Below are 20,541 nucleotides of genomic sequence, written 5' to 3' on the forward strand. Positions count from 1 at the left end.
TAAGTAATTTTGGAGTAATGTGGCTAGAAAAAGGTTGTGTGCCTCGTTGGCTCTAAGGGAAAGTCTTTGGCCCAAGGCTCCCAGCACAATCAAAAGCCGTTCCCATCTCTACTGTTGGTTAGGCTTGGGGGTCAGAGTGCAAAGGGATGTTGGCATGTAAAGTATACACACACTTCACAGTCACAAGGCAGGGTAGCCCAGTGAGAGGATTGCAGCCCAGGTGGGAAGAGAGGCGACTCAGGCTCTGAACATGCCTTCTCACAGAACACAGTAAGCTTGCCCACAGGTAAGAGGGCTAAAGCCCCGTGAACTAACGGTAACGTGGAATAGGGTTGGTGCGCTGGCTCTGCAGCCACCACAAAAGCACACAGCCCCAAAGAGTTGTGAGTTTATAAAGCAAATGACTTTGCAAAAAAAAAAAATTCATTTATTTTTTTTGATGATGCTTACACTCAAGAAATCAGTTTTTAATGTTCCTAAGAAGCAGATGCTAAACTGCAGGCACTAACTGGCAATCACTCTCAGAAAGCAGTAAAACCCCGGCTTCTTTATTAACTTTCCTGTTAAACGAGCAGAGGAAGAGGAGAGCGCTCCTCCGTCAGCAAAGCAAATCCTGCGACATCTGTGCAGGAGTGCAGTCTGAACCGGCTTCAGCGCAGTGCGATCATTGTCTCAAAGCAATAATTGACTAGCACGCACTGAGCGTTTTAGCTCAGATCTAAAAATTGAATCGGATCTGGACTATAATGTTGAAATCCTCCCCTCCCCCTCTTTTCGTTCTTCCTTCTTTCCCTTTCTTCCTTTTTCCTTCTCCTCCACTCTTCCCCTTTCTTCCTCCCTCCTTCCTCCCATCCTTTCTTGTTCTTCCTTTCTCTCGCCCTTCCCACCCCTCCCCCATTTCTTTCTGGGGGATCTTTAATTTAATACTTATTTGGAAACAATAAATGACGACGACGACGATTGTCAAATGAACCAGAGAAGACTCGTTTGGGCCTCGATTTAGCCTCACTGCCTCCACTTCACCATGGAAGCTGAGAACACTGTGTCCCTCTCGAAGGCCAGCCCAGGAGTCGAGGCAGACTAGAGCCACTAAAAACCTCCTCTCTCCATAGCTCGATTGCTTTAAGGGTTTTGTTGTTTGGGTATTGAAATCATATCGAGCTGGAGAGATGGCTCAGCGGTTAAGAGCACTGACTGCTCTTCTGAAGGTCCTGAGTTCAAACTCAGCAACCACATGGTGGCTCACAACCGTCTCATAATGAGATCTGAAGCCCTCTTCTGGTGTGTCTGAAGACAGCTACAGTGTACTTACATATAATAATAAATAAATCGTTAAAAAAAAAATCATAGTGAGTCTTTACTGCTCCTCTTAACTCTAGCTGTCAGTGTTAAAGAAACCAGTGTCGTCCTGCTTCCTACATTGGGGGACAGAGGAAACTTGAACTAAGAGGGTCTTGTGCAAACCGCTTTGACCTTTGAGGCTAGCTCTGTCTCCAAAGTTTATACGTTTGTTAAGAGACTTTATGCTCAGGGCTGGGACGCTGCCTAGCATTTGCCAAGAATGCTTGATGCCCTGGCGTCTGCAGAGTTTTAATGAATTAAAAACAACAAACAAGCAAACAAAGGAGGAGGGGGAGGAAGGATGGAGAGATAGCTCAGGAATTAAGAGCACTTGCCGCTCTTGCAGCAGACCCAACTTTGGTTCCCAGCCCCCCCCCCACCACCACTGGGTGGCTCACGACCACCTGTAAACTCCTGCTGCAGGGGTCTGATGCCCTCTCATGGCCTCTGATCTTCAGCACATGTGGCTCACGTATGACACATGGGCACACGGGCATACACACAAACAAAAAATGACATAACTGGGAATAACAATTCCACGTGCCTCAGCTGGCACAGGAAGCCTTTGGTTATGAGCTGCACCTGAGTGATGGTCCCAATTTCCCATCAAGAATTCCCACCCAGCCCCCCAACCTTCCTTCCTGAGACCTCAGTGAACACCATGTCTTAACTCTTCGATATCGGTTTGAAAGGAGGCTTCGTCCCCCAGCAGTGTGCAGAATGCATAGCCGATGACTTAACTTGCCTATTTTCATCCTCTTTTTTTTTAATTAGATATTTGTTTTATTTACATTTCAGATGTTATCCCCTTTCCTTGTTTCCCCTCCGAAAACCCCCTATCCCATCCCCCCTTCCCCTGCTCACCAACTACCCACCATCACCACTTTCCTGACTTGGCGTTCCCTTACTCTGGGGCATGGAGCCTTCACAGGACCAATGGCCTCTCCTCTCACCGATGTCTGAAAAGGCCATCCTCTGCTACATATGTAGCTGGAGCCATGGGTCCCTCTTTGGCTGGTGATTTAGTCCCCGGGTGCTCTTGGGGTCCACCTCTTAAGGGTAAATACTCAGCTTAGCATCCTCCTGTGCCTGTGCTTCTGGGTTCTCGTTGGATGAGATTAGCCAAAGACCAGGAGGGTTGAAAAGATTGTCCCAGGTCCTTGGCTGCAAGGCAAGGTCCTGAGGAGCACACTGGTGGGAACAGCAGTGTCCTGTGCACCCCTGATCCCTCCTGCACGTGCAGACATTAGGATGTTTGTTCTCACAGTCGTGAGAGAGCATGTGGCCTGTAGGAACCCCTCTGAATGTTGCTTTCCTTTCCCTGGCAACATGCAGTTGGATCTTCTCTCGTTATGCTGGACTACATGGGTAGCAGCAACTCCTGGGCAGCCTCCTGTCCCCACCACAAAGGGGCCATGTCTGTTCTCTACAGGTGTACTGGCTGGTTCTGTGTGTCAACTTGACACAGGCTGGAGTCATCACAGAGAAAGGAGCTTCAGGTGAAGAAACGCCTCCATGAGATCCAGCTGTGGGGCATTTTCTCAATTAGTGATCAAGGGGGAGGGCCCCTTGTGGGTGGTGCCACCCCTGGGCTGGTGCTCTTGGGTTCTATAAGAAAGCAGGCTGAACAAGCCAGGGGAAGCAAGCCAGTAAGGAACATCCCTCCATGGCCTCTGCATCAGCTCTTGCTTCCTGACCTGCTTGAGTTCCAGTCCTGACTTCCTTTAGTGATGAACTGCAATGTGGAAGTGTAAGCTGAATAAACCCTCTCCTCCCCCACTTGCTTCTTGGTCATGATGTTTGTGCAGGAAGAGAAACCCTGACTAAGACAACAGGGTTCCGAGCTGCTCATTGGGGTGTCCAGGGTACCAGTATGAAGGCCAAAGAGTCAGTCTCTTTCTTTCTTTCTTTCTTTCTTTCTTTCTTTCTTTCTTTCTTTCTTTCTTTCTTTCTTTCTTTCTTTCTTTCTTTCTTTCTTTCTTTTCTTTCTTTCCTTTCTTTCTTTCTTTCTTTCTTTCTTTCTCTCTCTCTCTCTCTCTCTCTCTCTCTTTCTTTCTTTCTTCCTTTCTTTCTTTCTTTCTTTCTTTCTTTCTTTCTTTCTTTCTTTCTTTCTTTCTTTCTTTCTTTCTTTCTTTCTTTCTTTCCTTATTGTACAACAACAATAAAACCGCTGCCCTTCTGCAGCAGAGGAATCATGGCTTCAGAAGGCTCACAGCGTCTCTACCAGGACAGCAAACGTCACAAGCTGAAGGACTCCAGGCTTGTCAGTCACCACATCAAACCACACCCTTACCACTGTCTGCCTCCCAACACCCCCAAACCGAGGAACACACCCCAGAAATGCACCTGTGCCCCACTTCTAAACAAACTTTGTCCCACGCTGTGTTCCTTCTCTTAGAGCTACCCCAAGACTTGACATCTTCATTTCATAATAAGTAAGAAACTGAGGATGGGTTACCTTCTGGAACTGATTGAAAGCCATATTGTTTCACAAACTGAGAAGCAACAGAATTGGAAGCCAGGTCTTATCTCGAAGGCCCCACTCTTTGAGAAGAGCAAGGGGCAGGGGCATGGACGCAACTGTACCTATTTCATCTCAGACACTTTCTGGACCTGCGCACATACAGTTCATCCCAGAGAAGATCTGAGATAGATTAGCACACCTGTACCCTTCTGCTGAGGAGCGAGAGACAGCGACAGGAGACAAGGATATCAGTCGGGTGGAGAGGAAAGCTTTCTGGGTTATCGTAAGCTCCCGGAGGGTGGGCTCTGTTGAACCTACCCCAGAGAGAGGAGCAGCAACCACAGCCACAGAGGAACACGACACTGTGACTCCCAGAAGCCCCTAGCCTGGTCACATGTACCTCCCCTATGCCAGACGGAGCCCTGAAGGCTTGGTGTAGGACCCGGCTGAGTTCTCTTGGAGTTAGGCTTTTCTCTCCTCCGGCCTCTGGAAGGCAGAGAACCTAAGCCAGTCTCGTGTCTCCTTATGGTCACAGAGACTGTGGAACAACAGGGCCATGGGGCTGAAAGGCTTTCTGGGTAGAATGAACCGGCTTGCTAAGTCCACCTTACTGGCTCCACACAGGAGACAAGCATTGGGAAGAGGCTGGGCAGTGAGCAGAAGCTCTCGATGATGCTGTATCCTAGAGGGACCGTGTCCATTGTATGTATGCATGCATGTATGCATGTGTGTATGTATGTATGCATGTGTGTATGTATGTATGCATGCATGTATGTATGTATGTATGCATGCACGTATGCATGTATGTATGTACACACCAGCATTTGCAAAGTGGGGAAACCCTAATTGATGGAATTTACTTTAAACTGGTGGAACTGGAGTTTTCTTCAGCCAGGAAGAATAAGACAGAGCTAGAAATGTGGGGTATAAAAGCCACATTTATTTTTATCTTAAACATGTGGACTTACTATTTATTCTTATTTGGCTCTCTTGCTTTCAAGGGGTCAATTAAAGCATTTTTCACATACAAATTTCCAGTGTCACCAGGAAAAAGAAAAACACAGCCCTAAAAATAGAACAGAGAGAGTTAAAATAGACTCCGCGATGTCTGCGCCCTGCGGGGGGAGGGGGGTCGTGCCACAGCGGTTCCAAGTCAGTAGCTAATCACTCCCATGCTGGTGGCTTCCAGGTCACCCCACAGATCTCCACTCAGCATCTAAGCCCCTGCGGCAGGGAGGAGAAGGCTGGCCCGGGTCACAGACAAGAGCATAGTAGGGCTCGGTGACTTGAAAGAGTCTAGAGGCAGCCGTGGTGGCTCATGGGTATAATCTAAGCACTGCGGAGGCTGAGGTGGTTCAAGGCAACCTGGGTTAAGTCAGATACTGCCTGGAAGTAAAGTAAAATAAAAGAAAAACCAAAAACAGACCAAAAAAGGAGACATTTGTCATTATTGCTGCTGTCATCATTGCTGCCTCTGTAGTTATCGTTGTCTTCGTCGTCGTCATCATCATCGCCATCATCATCATCATCACCATCGCCATCATCATCATCATCATCACCATCGCCATCATCATCATCGCCAGCAGCAGCATCACAGCACAGCATGGCTCAGTGCCTCATCCCTTTACACCTCAGCTACTCAGACTAAGGCTCGCCTGACCTAAAAAGCTCAACACCAGCCTGAACAACTCATCAGGACTTTCCTTCAGGAATGCAGAGAGCTGGGACTGTAGCTGGGTGGGGGAGCAATTGCCTGGTATGTGCGAAACTTTGGGTGTGCTCTCCAGTAGGGCAAAACAAAAGAAACGGAACAAAGCCTCAGTGTGTACACATGTGCACACGTGTGTACACACGCACGCATCACATACACATAACTTCTGAAGGGTGGGACAGGAAGATCACAGTTTGAGGCCTGTTAGACTGTGTGTTTCACAGATAAAAAGGGCCGGAAGAAATGAAGGAGGGATGGGGGAGGGAAAAGGGGAGAATGGGGGAGGGGAGAGTGGTAAAAGGAGAAAGAGGGAGGGGGGAGAGACAGAGGGAAGAGGGAGGTAGGGAAGGGGTTCAGAGGAAGAAAGGATGAGGTGACATTCCCAAAGGCAAGTTGATGCTTTTAAAATTGAGCTTGGGTATCTCCAACTTGCCCACCAAATACTAAGTGAGACCGTGGTTGCAGCTCTTTGCTATGAGGCAGGGGGATTGGGCAGCACAGAAAGGTTTCTAGCAAGCAAACTAGCTGGGGTGGGGTTGAGGTGGGAGCCACAAACAAAGGACCAAATGTTCTTTGTAGTAAAGCTTTGCTTGGGCTCAGACAGAGCTCCGACCCTGGTTCTGGCTCCCACAGGACATGGCTGCTAAGCACCAAGATGCAGGACATTACTATTAAGCACTGGGATGCAGGACATGGCTGCTAAGCACCAGGATGCAGGATGCGACTGCTAAGCCCCAGGACTCAGGAGAGCCTCCGCGGTCTTGTCCCTGACACTCTTCAAGAAGCTCAGCACGGCAGTGCCCCCAGTGCCCCTGTCTTCCGAGGCATCGGCGGCGGAGAGACGAGTCGGCATCCTGCTCCTGGCCTTGGCTGCAGCGGAGATAATGTATCTGGCCACCACATTGATGTGGTAACTGCGCAGCTCTACCAACGCCTCCACGCACTGGTTATAGGCCGTCAGGCAGCTCCCAGGACCAGAGGCCAGTACGTAGTCTCTCAGCGAAGGAGCAGAGTGGAGGTCCTCCAGGAAGGCCTTATGGGATGGCGGCATGTAGTCCCTCATTCTGTGTAGAAAGCCAACTGAAAGAAATAGCCGGGAGAGATACCTCAACTCAAGGCAGGCATTCAGGAGGGTTGGCCCGCTGTTCCAAACACTCAGATACCAGAAATGCTTGGTAGATCTCTCTCCCTCAGCCTCGTCGGGCTTTTGCTATAGCTGCCAAATACTCAGATGTAGATTTCTGGATGATGACAGGTGATGCAGGGGAGAAAAAGAAGCAAGCATCTCTCAGATAATAAAGTTGGACAGAACTCTGCTAGGCCGTGTGTATGAATGATGTGCTGTTTTCCACTGAGGACTAAGAGACATGTCTACAAGCATGCACACGAGCCCTTAACCTGACTGGCAGGACACCCTGTTTGCTAGGTGCTTCTAGCTGGGGGTGGGGGGTAGGGGGTGAGGGTGGGTGGAGCCAGGAAATGGGAAGTTATGGTGCACATAGAGAAGACATTGGTAAGCAGGTATTTTAGTAAGAAGCTGGAGAAGCCAAAACACTGAAAACTCAGTGCTTTCTTGAAAAATCATTACACTTTTCACTGATGTTGTTTGGGTTGGGTTTTGATCTTGTTTGTTGTTTTGCTTTTGTTGTTTGGTTGTTTGATTGGTTGGTTGTTTGATTGGTTGGTTGTTTGGTTGGTTGGCTGATTGGTTGGTTGGTTGATTGGTTGGTTATTGAGAGTCAGTGACTGAAATCAAATGCTGAAAACCAGAAACAACACTGACCATTCCAGAGAACAGGCTTGTGCCAGAGAGTTTCAGTTCCTTTAGGTTCTGACTCAAATTAAAGTTTGGTAGCAATAAATACCTTTCCGTAGCCATTAAAGGCATAGCTCTATGCTGCCAGGAAAATCAATAACAACTAATTTAAAGGCTTCAAAGTGATGGGCTCCCTCTCCTGGCCCATGTGAACTCAGTGGAAGGCTGGGTCATCTCACGGGGAAAGGAAGAAGTCTTTTAGCAGAGAAGTCCAGTACTATTACTTGCTGATCCAGAGTGGGCCGCACAAGGTCCTAGCTTTTAATTTGACATTATCACCTCATTGTAGAAAGGGGAATCTACGGGTAAAAGACCTAAGCCAACATGACAGTAAACAGGCCAGGTCACAGCAATGTTTTAAGACTTGGAAACGAACCCAAGACCCTGAGGAGATCCGATGCCCTGATACTGACACCATGTAAGAGCGGGCGCATGTGCACAACCAGTTTAGGCAAGGATAAACTTCGGAACATTTTCATTTATACCTGTTTTATTAAGTGCTAGAGATGGCTCCCTTTTCTGCCTCGTTGTCCCACCAAAGCACAAGTGAGATTGGACAGCTGCTTACCAGGTTCCTTGCAGTGCTGAATGCCCAGGAACTCATCGAAGGCATGAAGCACAGAGCTCTGGGCTGCACTCCCTCCAGTGTACTTCAGAGGCTCTGTGGAAACACCCTCATAGACCAGCCCCGCAGGCATGGCTGGGTTGTCCTTCCACCTAGACAGGAATAACAACAACAACAATAATAATAATAATGATGATGATGATGATGATGATGATGAAGAAGAAGAAGAGGAGGAGGAGGAGAAATTAAAAGTGGATGAAGCTTGCTAGAATACCAAGGAAGTATTAGACTGACTTCATCTTTACACCATGCCATGGTGTAGCCTTTCTGTGCTCTACTTAAAGGATTCTTCCAGAGAAGCAAGTGTAGGAACTTTACTCATTAGTCTTACAGTGATTTAAACAGCTCTGTCACAGGCATATACCTATTACATCACCACCACCTACAGGACAAGTTAAAGTCTCTGAGCAAGACCCCACCCCCTTCGCTTCTCACGAACATGACAGCCCGACACGTGTAGCCCCACCAGTGCAGATGCCCAACTGCACACAAGCACACCCAGACACCTAGCTGCTACTCTCCGTAACCCTTGGGAAGGTTCGCAGCGTTAAACCGGTGGCTTGGCTTTCAATGCTCCGTGAGAACCGTTATCAAGTGGTTCGTCACAGCAGTGAGGACAAGCATGATGGAGGGGAGAGGTGGTGTGACCAGTGTTGTGGGCGCCAGAGCCTACAGGCAGCTGGACAAAGAAAGCCTTCCCATGCCGCTCCTTCCCCCTCTATCCTTCCTGTGTCTTCATTCCCTGCTCTCTCTCTTCTGGTTACATCCCACCCCCCCCACCCCCCCCACCCCCCCCCCCCCCCCCGCCATGACTTATCCTAGTCTTGACCTGTTACCTGAAGCCTAGAGGAGCACAGCATAGCACACAGACACCTGCAGGGCTTACACCTTATGCACGAGTACGCACTCACTCTGTCACCCTGACCACTTGGCAGTACATAGGGCCAGGCAATTTTTACCTTCTTTCTTAAAGAAGCAAAGACTTGAGCTGAGTTCCCAGACCCCCAGTATTCCAGGACCTCACACACACAAACACACACACACACACACACACACACACACACACTTGCATTCCTAAGTTGCAGTTCCATTTTCTTTTATCCCATAGATGTCTACCTTCACCAAGAAGCACATGACTTCTGTTGCTGGTGAGCACACCAGCCCCTGGGTGACAGCGTAAGTCACAGGTTTACACAATTGTTTCTGCTGTCAGTCCAAACCTTGTGCTCTGGCTAACTCCCCTGCCTGCGTCCTAGACCTTCTCCCAGACTCTGCTCTGAGGTTCCAAATGCAACAGGGAGTGAGTTAGGTTGCCAGATGTGGTGGTTGTTTGAAACGAGGTCAACTGCTTTGTGAATTTCAACGGTGACCGACTGCGGAAGTCATGCTTAGAAAAAAGGTACTGCATCAGAAAGAGGACGAAAGGACACACAGGAAGAAGGGAGGGTCACGCAGGCTGTGGGGCAAGGTCTCTGTGCTGGGCAGATACAGAATTTAAGCTCGACTTTGCTGGGCATTGAGTATTAGCTCTGGGTTAGCACTCTCAGAGCCTTGGGCCCCTCATCTGAGTAGTGTTTGTATGAACTGACATTCTGAGTGGCAGTGGTGTGTGTGGTGTGGTGTGTGTGTGTGTGTGTGTGTATGTGTGTGTGTGTGGCGGGTGGGGGAAGCCATGCCTGGGTTAAAGATTCTACAAAGCTGATTGACTGATCGTGGAGAGTTGGAATGTTAGAAGATCCAGAGCCAAACAACATTGGGCTGTCTTTAACCCCCTCCTGCCTGACTTGCCTGACTCGGTATCTTTGTGACAGTTTGGAAGGTATTGACCTAGTAGACAACCACCTTAAAGCTGAAAGGGCTTTCAGTCATCATCTGCATGCAACTGTGTACAGAGCTCTCCTGGTTTTGATGCGACTTGCCTGCCCGGGGCCCTGATGCCCTGATACTAACTAACACCATGTTCTGCCCCCACCAGTGTTCTTGCAAAACCCCTTGACTGGTGACTTGTTTTGTCCCTGAACTATGAAACTCCTCCATTTCCACACTGGAACATGCTAATTTGGGACAACTGGAATCTGCATTTCTGGGCACTAATATTTGGCCAAAGAATAAACCAACTGTTATTCCTTTGAGATAAGAGCTATGTTTGGCATTGACATTCATATTTATCTTATAGGTCATTGTAAGAACCAATTCAAATACTATTTTGCCAGGTGCCTGGAACATATTAGACGTTCAGAAAGCACCAGCTATTTGTTGTTCTAGCAACCCCGGAGGCTAAGGGTGCCTGCCACCGCCGCCGCACTCCTCTCTTAGCCACATCACACAGCCTTCCTGACCCTCAGTTCCCCTCGTCTGTAGGGGAACCTGCTTCCTGCCCCTGTTCGAGGATTTGGATGGGATCCAGAGAGGCCTATGAACAGCCCAAAGAATATCAGAGTTCAGGGCCCGGGAAACTGGAGAATGATATTTTACGAGTAAGCAGTGTTGCAGTCATGACAGCTGTGTGGATAATAGACCCTGTCCACACCAACACACAGGCTGCAATCTGTGTCAAGAGCAGCCAAGGGCACACACACGTGCTCCTGTTCCTCTGTGATCAGCATTAGGACCCACAGGATGAATATACTCCAACTGCCCCGGCATCTTCTCTTCTGGTCCACCTCTGATGCTTTCTTTGTGATCTTGTTCTCTACCATGTCACCCCATTCAGCAGGTGTACTGACACCCTGAAGCCCCAAATGGGACTGTGCCACTCAGAAAGGAAGCCAGCACTGCCCACGCTGAGAGTCGTCCATGGTGACAAGCGTCCTTCTCACGCACATCTGAGTCTGTTCTTCATGTCTGCTCCCTCCTCTGGGAGGGTCATAGGAATTGTTCCCTCTGCTCAGAACAGGAATCCTCTTCTGAGCCCGCTCTGTTGCACACGGATATCTGTTCACATCTCACTGGGTATGTGGTATTTCTAGATATCCATAAGATGCCTGAGCCACCACACCCAGTGGTCCCTCCCTAGTACCCTGCATCCTACCTGCCATTGTCTCATGCAGCCTCTTCTTGAAACACATACCGTAGGATGTTTGCCTTGATTAGGTTTGCTTCGTCAAAACCTTCTCTCCATCCTGAAAGTCACAGGCTCCACAAGGACCACATGACCGCTTTTCTTTACTGCTGTTTCCAGCACATACAATGGTGCCTAGCATGTGGTAGGACCTCACTATGGATTTATATGAATGTATGAATGAATGAATGAATGAATGAATGAGAAAAGAGCTTTGCAGTCAGTATGACACAGCCAGTGCTTGAAAGGGCTCAGCTCGCTTAAGGGATCTATCAGCTATGACAAATATCAATAACGCTAACAGACAGGGTCCTCTCAGCACTCACTGGAGTGCCCTCACTGAAGCCAGCCAAGCTGACGGCGATGCAGGAAACACCAGCACAGAGGTCAGATGATGAACTCGGGTCTTTTTTCACACCCTGTGCCCAGCAGCACCGGGAGACACAAATGCCTCTTTCCCCAAGCAGATGAGATCTCTCATAGGCCCAGCTGTCATTTGTAAAAGAACGGGGCTATTTCATTTCCGGTCTATACGGTAAGTTTATTTTTAGACCAGCTCCTGGTGTATTTCTAGCAATCCCATGGAAAGAGGAAGTTAAAGCAGACAACAAAGGCGAAGCGATGTTTCCCCGCAGAGCATCCTGGGGCCCCGCTCCTGGCCTCTCTGAGACCTCTAACAGGCTGGGAACTGGAAGGAATACATCTCATTTCCACAGGACATCCACTCCTAAATAAAAGTGTGTTTTAAAGAGGCAAATGAGAACTGCAAGATAGCTGCAGAGTGGTGAGGCTGACATTTTAAAGACAAGACTGCTGGCATTGGATTGACTACCCAACAATCCAGATGTTTGTTGAAACTATAGCTACATTTAGGATCTTGTACAGCCACTTAGCATCACGGTAAACAGTCTCAGCATTTGAAGTGGACGGATGGCCTTTATACCAGATACCAGATAAAAAGTGTCATTGCCCGGAACTTGTGCCGATGCAAACAAAGCTCCCTTCTGGTTCTTATCAAGTCTCTGACAAGAGGAAACAGAAGGATTCCTTTGAAAGACACTGGTGGGTAGGATTCTAAAAATAGTTCCCCAAGATTCCCAACTGAATTCCTAGGACTCTTAATACTATGAGCTGTTCCGGTCACCATGATATATTTATTATAGGACAGGGCAGAAGGACTTTTCAAATGGGATTAAGGTCACTGATCAGTTTAGCTTTAATGTGGGAATTTCCCTGACTCATCCAACTAGATTGAACGCAGCCACAGGAGCCCCTTTAAGAGAAATTTCCCCTGGCGGCGGTCAAGAGAAGTCAGGAAAATGTGTAATTCTAGAAAAACACCAAGTGTCACTGCTGTGTCAGGAGTCAAAGTGGGGCATGGCGGGGAGGGGCAACATAGGATCCTAGCAGGCCAGGAACACTCTAGTCCGATACTTGGAAGGAAACAAAAATCTCAGTTCTACACACACACACACACACACACACACACACTTAGTTTTTCTCCCAATGGGGCGTGGCAGTAATAGTAATAGATTAAGCGTTCGGCCTGTCTCTTGTGTCCAGACACAGCTTGCCTGTTTCTCTTGATAACATCACCGGCATCTCCAAGTCAACAGGACACAAACATTCAAAAGTGAATCTGTTCTGTTAGCTGGTGAATTGGATGACAGCCTGGTTAGAGCATGCCAAGGTAGAAAGAAATAACTGGGTGAAGACATGTGCTTGATGGAATGAGAGGCAGGCAGACAGACAGACAGACAGTTAGACAGAGAAGTGCACAGACAGAGTTGTGACACAAAACAAGGGTACCCAGGATCAGTGAATAACTGTTCCTGCTACCACCATAGCAAAATAATCCAAGCTGAATATAAATAATCAAACTGTTTTTCTCACAACCCCAAAGGAGAGGAAGTCTAAGATCAAGGCATTGATGGTTCAGGCAGTTGAAGGCCTGGGCTACTATCTCCTAATGGGTCTCTGAATGCTATGCCCTCAAAGGGCAAAGGGCAAAGGGCAAAGCGGTAAACCATGGCCATTACTTTCTAGCCTTCCTCTCCTCTACCCTTCCTTCCATCTCCTCCCCACACTCCTTCCCCACCCCACACTCTCTCTCCCATCTTTTTTTTCCCCATGGTCCACCGGTCCCAGTCTGGTGGCTGAAAACAACCCCTTTGGAACCTTTTGCCTTCTGATGGTTCTTGGGTTCCGCCCTCCTAGAGTGGGCCCAGGTGGTGACTTTGCCAGCTTGGGTCACTTGCTATTCTTACTTTAGGAAGCTTCTGTCTGTCTATCCACACACAAATGCAAGGAAACTGTATGGAGGTCTCAGGCAGGAAGCCATCTACGCTGTACTTACCCAGAGAGGAAGATCCGGATGACCGCGTAAAATATGTCTGGGTCTACATAATCTGGAAAACAATCAAATGTGAACTTTGCTACAGGCAAAAGGCAATTGGCCACATGTGCCTGGACCCTGCTGCTTTCCCGGGGCTCCCTAGCCCTATCTGATCTACGCAGAGCCCAGAATGGCAGCAGCAAACACGGATGGAATGTTCTCTCGAAGAGGACACGGGCCCTCACAGGGCTGCTAATCCGTTCCGTATGCTGGCCCCCCTGTTTGCTGTACATCAGCGTTTTGTTCTTCACCACCAGCAGTGGGAGACTAAGAGCGTCCATAAAGAAATATTTCATATAGACAGGATGTGCGCGAGAATATGGAAAACCTAGAGAAGGGAGGAAAGCAGAGCGCGCAGCTTTCACAGGAGAGGCGGGGCAAATGACTGACACCAGAAGCTCCACTATCCCACAGGGCTTCTAAGGGCTCACCACAGGTCAACAGAGCGGTTAGCGCTTAGCCCCACGCTGCACTGACCGGTCATCCTTGGGGAGGACGGCATTCTACACAGGACTCCCACCCAAGGAAGCGTGCCCTCATAGCGTGCCACCATAGCGTGCCATTAGTTCTAAATGTCTTTGATCTGCTTTGAAAGGCCATCTTGCTACGTTCCTGAGGTCCTTTGCATTCTGGGAAATTAGACCACATTTGTCTTATCCAGACTAATGCTTATATCTCTTTGTTTCTGAGAGAAACATCTTTTCATAAAGTCTAACTAACAACACGCCCTTCACATCTGCTTCCTTCTCTCTCTTTGCACATGGAATCCATTGGTCTCTTCTCTCTGTCCATTTTCTCTGAAGCCCCAGTAACCTGGTATAGTATAGCCACCATGCTTTCAGACACTTCTCAGTGTGGTCACACCCCCCTCTTCTCAGGTGTGACTCCTCAGTGTGGTCACACCCCTCTCTTCTCAAGTGTGACTCCCCAGGGTGGTCACACCCCTCTCTTCTTAGGTGTGACTCCCCAGGGTGGTCACACCCCCTCTTCTCAGGTGTGACTCCTCAGTATTGTCACACCCCTCTCTTATAGGTGTGACTCCCCAGTGTGGTCACACCTTCTCTTCTTAGGTGTGACTCCCCAGTGTGGTCACACCCCTCTCTTATAGGTATGACTCTCCAGGGTGGTCACACCTCTCTTCACCAGTGTGACAACCCAGTGTGGTCACTCCCACTCTTTACCAGTGTGACTATGTCCCATGTGCTATATCGTTTTCTGGGACCTCTCCTAGACTTTGGTGTTCTCTTCTCCTTCAAATTGTTAAGTACTATATCAAGCTCTTTGCATAAGAACTGGGATGTGTACTAAATTACTATTTCACACAACTTAATGAGTTAAAAGTAAAGCCAAGTGATCATTTTGATAGAACAGAATTTACATGAAAATATAAAATATATTCCATAGATATTTCAAGTGATTCATAAACAAAGAATCAATACTTCCATTTGGGACTGTATTAGAGCTCCTACACCAGAAGAAAGAAATAAGAGTTGTAATAATTAATGATCAATAAATGGAAAAAATAAGACATTCCATGATAGAAACCAAATTTAAGCAAAATCTATCTATAAACCCAGCTCTACAGAAGGCCCTAAAAAGAAAATCCCAGGCTAATGAGTTTAACTGCAACCAAGAAAACACACAAAATAAATAATCCCAGATCAGCAAACCAAAAGAAGGAGAACACACACACACACACACACACATACGTGTGCTTGTGCATGCACATATGCATATTCACATGCATGCATATGCATACACAGACACATGCACATGCACAGACACATGCACATCCTCATACAGATACATGCACATGCACAGACACATGCACATGCACAGACACATGCTCATACACAGACACATGCACATGCACAGACACATGCACATGCACAGACACATGCACATGCACAGACATATGCTCATGCATAGACACATGCACATGCACAGACACATGCACAGACATATGCTCATGCACAGACACATGCTCATACACAGACACATGCACATGCACAGACACATGCACATGCATAGACACATGCTCATACACAGACACATGCACATGCACAGACACATGCTCATACACAGACACATGCTCATACACAGACACATGCTCATACACAGACACATGCACAAACACAGACACATGCACAGACACATGCACATGCACAAACACATGCTCATACACAGACACATGCTCATACACAGACACATGCTCATACACAGACACATGCTCATACACAGACACATGCTCATACACAGACACATGCTCATACACAGACGCATGCTCATACACAGACACATGCATCACCACCACCACCACAACAACAAAATAATAGGAAGCAAACATTGTTCATTGATTACTCTCAACACCAATAGTCTCAATCCCCCCTAATAAATAGACACAAAGTCACAGAACGAAGGCAAAATCAAGATCCATCCTCCTGCTGCATCCAAGAATCAGAACTTAACATCGAGGATAGACTTCAACTAAGGGCAAAAGGACAGAAAAAGATATTCTAACCAAATGGACCTAAGAAGCAAGCTGGTGTGGCCATTTTAATGACTGATGAAACACACTTTAAACCAAAATCAACCAGGAGAGACGGGAAGGACACTACACACTTATCAAAGGAAGAATCCACCAAGAGGACATTGTAATTCTAACATCTATGCATCAAGTATAACTGGACCTGGGTTCATAATAGAAACATTTTCACTGCATAAAACATATATCTATCTACCTCAAGATCTAGCTGTATCACTCTTGGACATATACCCAAAGGATTCACTTCATCCTACCAATAAGGACACTTACTTGCTCAACCATGCTTCTTGCTGCTTTATTCACAGTTTCTAAAAATTGAAAACAACCCAGATGTCCCTCACAGTTGAGCGGATAAAGAAAATGTGGTATATTTGCACAATGGAACCTTCATTACTCAGCCATTAAAAAAAATGAAATTGACAGGTAAGTGGATGGAACTAGAACAAAATCATCCTGAGTGAGGTAATCCAGACCCAGAAAGATAAATCGGGTACATAGCCACTTAAGTGTGCACATTAGCTATTAGGTCAATGACAACCAAGCTACAGTCAGTAGAACCACAAAGGTTACCTATCGAGTCAGGGGTTAGGGTGGGGCTTGGAGATAGAGCTCACCAGGAAAGGGAATAGAGTGGACAGTTATGGATGGACAGGAAATGGGACTAGAACTAGAGAATAGAGTGGGGAGGAGACAGAGGAGCTGGATGAGAGAGAGAACAGCACAGGGAGAGAGAACTCAAACTAAGGGCCATTTGAGGGGAAGTATGGAAACCTCACACAGTAGAAGCTTCCTAAAATATATACATATATGAAGGCGACCTAACTGAAATTGCCAAATAATGGGGGAGACAGGGCCCCAATTGGACATCTCTTGTCACCAAATAAAACTTCTAGAATTGTGATTGGGTTGCATCTAGTTGAGTCATTGACCAAAGGTGTTCCATTGGAAAACCCTTCCTCCCCAAACAATCCAGGCTGTTGGCAAAACTATACTCTTTTCTTCACATACTGACAAGTCCGCATGCTGAAGACAGTAGTTACACAAGTCGGCGAACATGCAGAAGCCTAGCTGGTGACATCGCAGAACCTTCGTCCTCCGTGCCAGCTTCTTTGGCACAGGGAGGCACTCTGTATAATATAAAAAAAGCCAGCTACAAACTCGTTGCTCTACAATGGTATCCTGTCTGCAAGACACACTAGTGCGATCGTGCAAAGTCTGTGGGAGCATCTAAGCAGTATCTGATTTGACTTAAGGCCCCTCCACAAAACGGAAATCATACTGGAAATTGGTTGGATGACCAAGAAGCTGAAACTAGATAGCACAGGGACCTAGGGGAAACTAAATAATATTGATTTTTTAAAAAAGAAAAATCAATACAATGACTCTTAATGATGGTCTGCTATTCTCCTAGACCCGGGCCTTGCTCAGACATTCATTAGAGAAGCTTCCTCGTGCAGCAAACGGGAAACAAACACAGAGACCCACGGCCAGACATTGTGCAGAGAGTGAGAGACCCGGGAGCACTCAGTTCTGCATGGGCTTCAATGTTCCCGTCAAATCCTCCCCTCAGTACCCAGGCAACTGTGTAGTAAAGAACACAGAAATTAAGAGTCAGGGAGGAGATGAAGGCCACCAAGGAAGCAAGGCCTCTTCAATCAACAAGGCCAATGTGCTATGAAGTCACAGAGCCTGCACGGGTCTGTACCACACAGACTCCTTCACAGCATGCACAGAACCTGCACAGGTCTGCACTACACAGACTCCTTCACAGCATGCACAGAACCTGCACGGGTCTGCACCACACAGACTCCTTCACAGCATGCACAGAGCCTGCACCAGTCTGCACCACACAGACTCCTTCACAGCATGCACAGAACCTGCACGGGTCTGCACCACACAGGCTTCTTCACAGAATGCACAGCCTGCACGGGTCTGCACCACACAGACTCCTTCACAGCATGCACAGAGCCTGCACGGGTCTGCACCACACAGGCTCCTTCACAGCCTGCACAGCCTGCACGGGTCTGCACCACACAGACTCCTTCACAGCATGCACAGAGCCTGCATGAGTCTGCACCACAAAGACTCCTTCACAGCAGGCACAGAGCCTACACAGGTCTGCACCACACAGACTCCTTCACACCATGCACAGAACCTGCACAGGTCTGCACCACACAGACTCCTTCACGCATGCACAGAGCCTGCATGGGTCTGCACCACACAGGCTCCTTCACAGCATGCACAGCATGCATGGGTCTGCACCACACAGACTCCTTCACAGCATGCACAGAGCCTGCATGGGTCTGCACCACACAGGCTCCTTCACAGCATGCACAGCATGCACAGGTCTGCACCACACAGACTCCTTCACAGCATGCACAGAGCCTGCACAGGTCTGCACCACACAGACTCCTTCACGCATGCACAGAGCCTGCACAGGTCTGCACCACACAGGCTCCTTCACAGCATGCACAGCATGCACAGCATGCACGGGTCTGCACCACACAGACTCCTTCACAGCATGCACAGCATGCACGGGTCTGCACCACACAGACTCCTTCATAGCATGCACAGAACCTGCATGAGTCTGCACCACACAGGCTTCTTCACAGCAGGCACAGAACCTGCACGGGTCTGCACCACACAGGCTCCTTCACAGCATGCACAGAATGCATGGGTCTGCACCACACAGGCTCCTTCACAGCATGCACAGCATGCATGGGTCTGCACCACACAGACTCCTTCACAGCATGCACAGAACCTGCATGAGTCTGCACCACAAAGACTCCTTCACAGCAGGCACAGAGCCTGCACGGGTCTGCACCACACAGACTCCTTCACAGCATGCACAGAGCCTGCATGGATCTGCACCACACAGGCTCCTTCACAGCATGCACAGCATGCACGGGTCTGCACCACACAGACTCCTTCACAGCATGCACAGAACCTGCATGAGTCTGCACCACAAAGACTCCTTCACAGCAGGCACAGAGCCTGCACGGGTCTGCACCACACAGGCTCCTTCACGCATGCACAGAGCCTGCACAGGTCTGCACCACACAGACTCCTTCACGCATGCACAGAACCTGCATGGGTCTGCACCACACAGACTCCTTCACGCATGCACAGAACCTGCATGGGTCTGCACCACACAGACTCCTTCACAGCATGCACAGCCTGCACAGGTCTGCACCACACAGGCTCCTTCACAGCAGGCACAGAACCTGCACGGGTCTGCACTACACAGGCTCCTTCACGCATGCACAGAGCCTGCACGGGTCTGCACCACACAGACTCCTTCACAGCATGCACAGAACCTGCATGGGTCTGCACCACACAGGCTCCTTCACAGCATGTACAGAACCTGCGCGGGTCTGCACCACACAGGCTCCTTCACAGCATGCACAGCCTGCATGGGTCTGCACCATACAGACTCCTTCACAAGCATGCACAGAGCCTGCATGGGTCTGCAAAACACAGACTCCTACAGCTGAGAGCAGTGCGTGGGTGCACCCATCCCCCACCCAGAAGCTGTCTCCAAGTGATAGCCACTTGGAAATGAAAGCTTAGTTTTCTCTAAGGGAGTTTCACTGGGGAAATGAAATACTCTTCCCCTCACCCATTAATTAATTAATTTATTTATTCACTTTACATCCCAATCACTGCTCTCCTCCTAATCCCCACCCTAACCCTGACCCTGACCCTGACCCTGACCCTGACCCTAACCTTAACCCTAACCCAGGCTGCATACCCAGAGTAGACTACAGCAGAAAACAAACAAAATGGCGTCTTTGGAGGCTCAGTGTCTCATAATGTCACAGCAGGGAATGCCACCCCCCCACATTCAAAATTCGATCTCACTTTTAATTTTTATTTTACTTTGTATGTTGTCTTGGTTATGGTTACTATTGCTGGAAAAGGAAATAAAAACAGCATAACCCAAGCAACTCAGGGGACAAAGCATTTATCCACCTCATGCTTCCGCATTGCACTTCCTAACCACAAAGGTCAGAACAGGAAGGAAAACATGGCAGGCACCCGGAAGCAGAGTTGGTGCAGACGCGATGGAAGGGTGCTGCCTACTGACTTGTTCACCATGGCTTGCTCAGCCTGCTTTCTTATAGAACCCAGGACCACCTGCCAAGGAATGGCCCCACCCACAATTGCCTGGGTCCTCCCCAGTCAACAGTTAATTGATAAGATGCCCTACAGGCTTGAGTACGGCCTGTCATATGGAGACATCTTCTCAGTTGAGGCTCCCTCCTCTTAGATGATCCATATGTGTGGAGTTTACATAAGTCTAGTCAGCGCTCTAGACAGGATCTACATCTCTGTCTCATTTTTCTGTCTCTGTGTCTCTGTGTCTCACCTCTCTCTTTCTCTCTCTCTCTCTCTCTCTCTCTCTCTCTCTCACACACACACACACACATTTTTTTTTTACACTCTACAGTTTCTTTGTACATATACTATGGTTTCTGGTTTAGTGTTTTGTGGTATTCCTGAGTGTGTGGATACATGTTGTCTTAGTCAGGGTTTCTATTCCTGCACAAATACCATGACCAAGAAGCATGTTGGGGAAGAAA

At 48.2% G+C, this 20,541-nt stretch overlaps 1 protein-coding gene across 1 annotated transcript in view; it reads right to left on the reverse strand.

Annotated features, from left to right (window-relative positions):
* Positions 1-4,734: 4,734 nt before the first annotated feature.
* Positions 4,735-20,541, reverse strand: part of Ido2 (indoleamine 2,3-dioxygenase 2) — a 32,738-nt gene continuing 16,931 nt past the window's right edge. The window contains exons 8-10 of the mRNA XM_052162871.1: positions 13,375-13,426; positions 7,901-8,049; positions 4,735-6,596 (exon numbers count right to left, since the gene is read on the reverse strand). Coding sequence (XP_052018831.1) covers positions 6,244-6,596; positions 7,901-8,049; positions 13,375-13,426 — 554 coding nt within the window. The 3' untranslated portion in view covers positions 4,735-6,243. The remainder of the gene's footprint in view (positions 6,597-7,900; positions 8,050-13,374; positions 13,427-20,541) is intronic.

The sequence above is a fragment of the Apodemus sylvaticus genome, chromosome 18, assembly GCF_947179515.1.
Source record: "Apodemus sylvaticus chromosome 18, mApoSyl1.1, whole genome shotgun sequence".
Classification (NCBI taxonomy): domain Eukaryota; kingdom Metazoa; phylum Chordata; class Mammalia; order Rodentia; family Muridae; genus Apodemus; species Apodemus sylvaticus.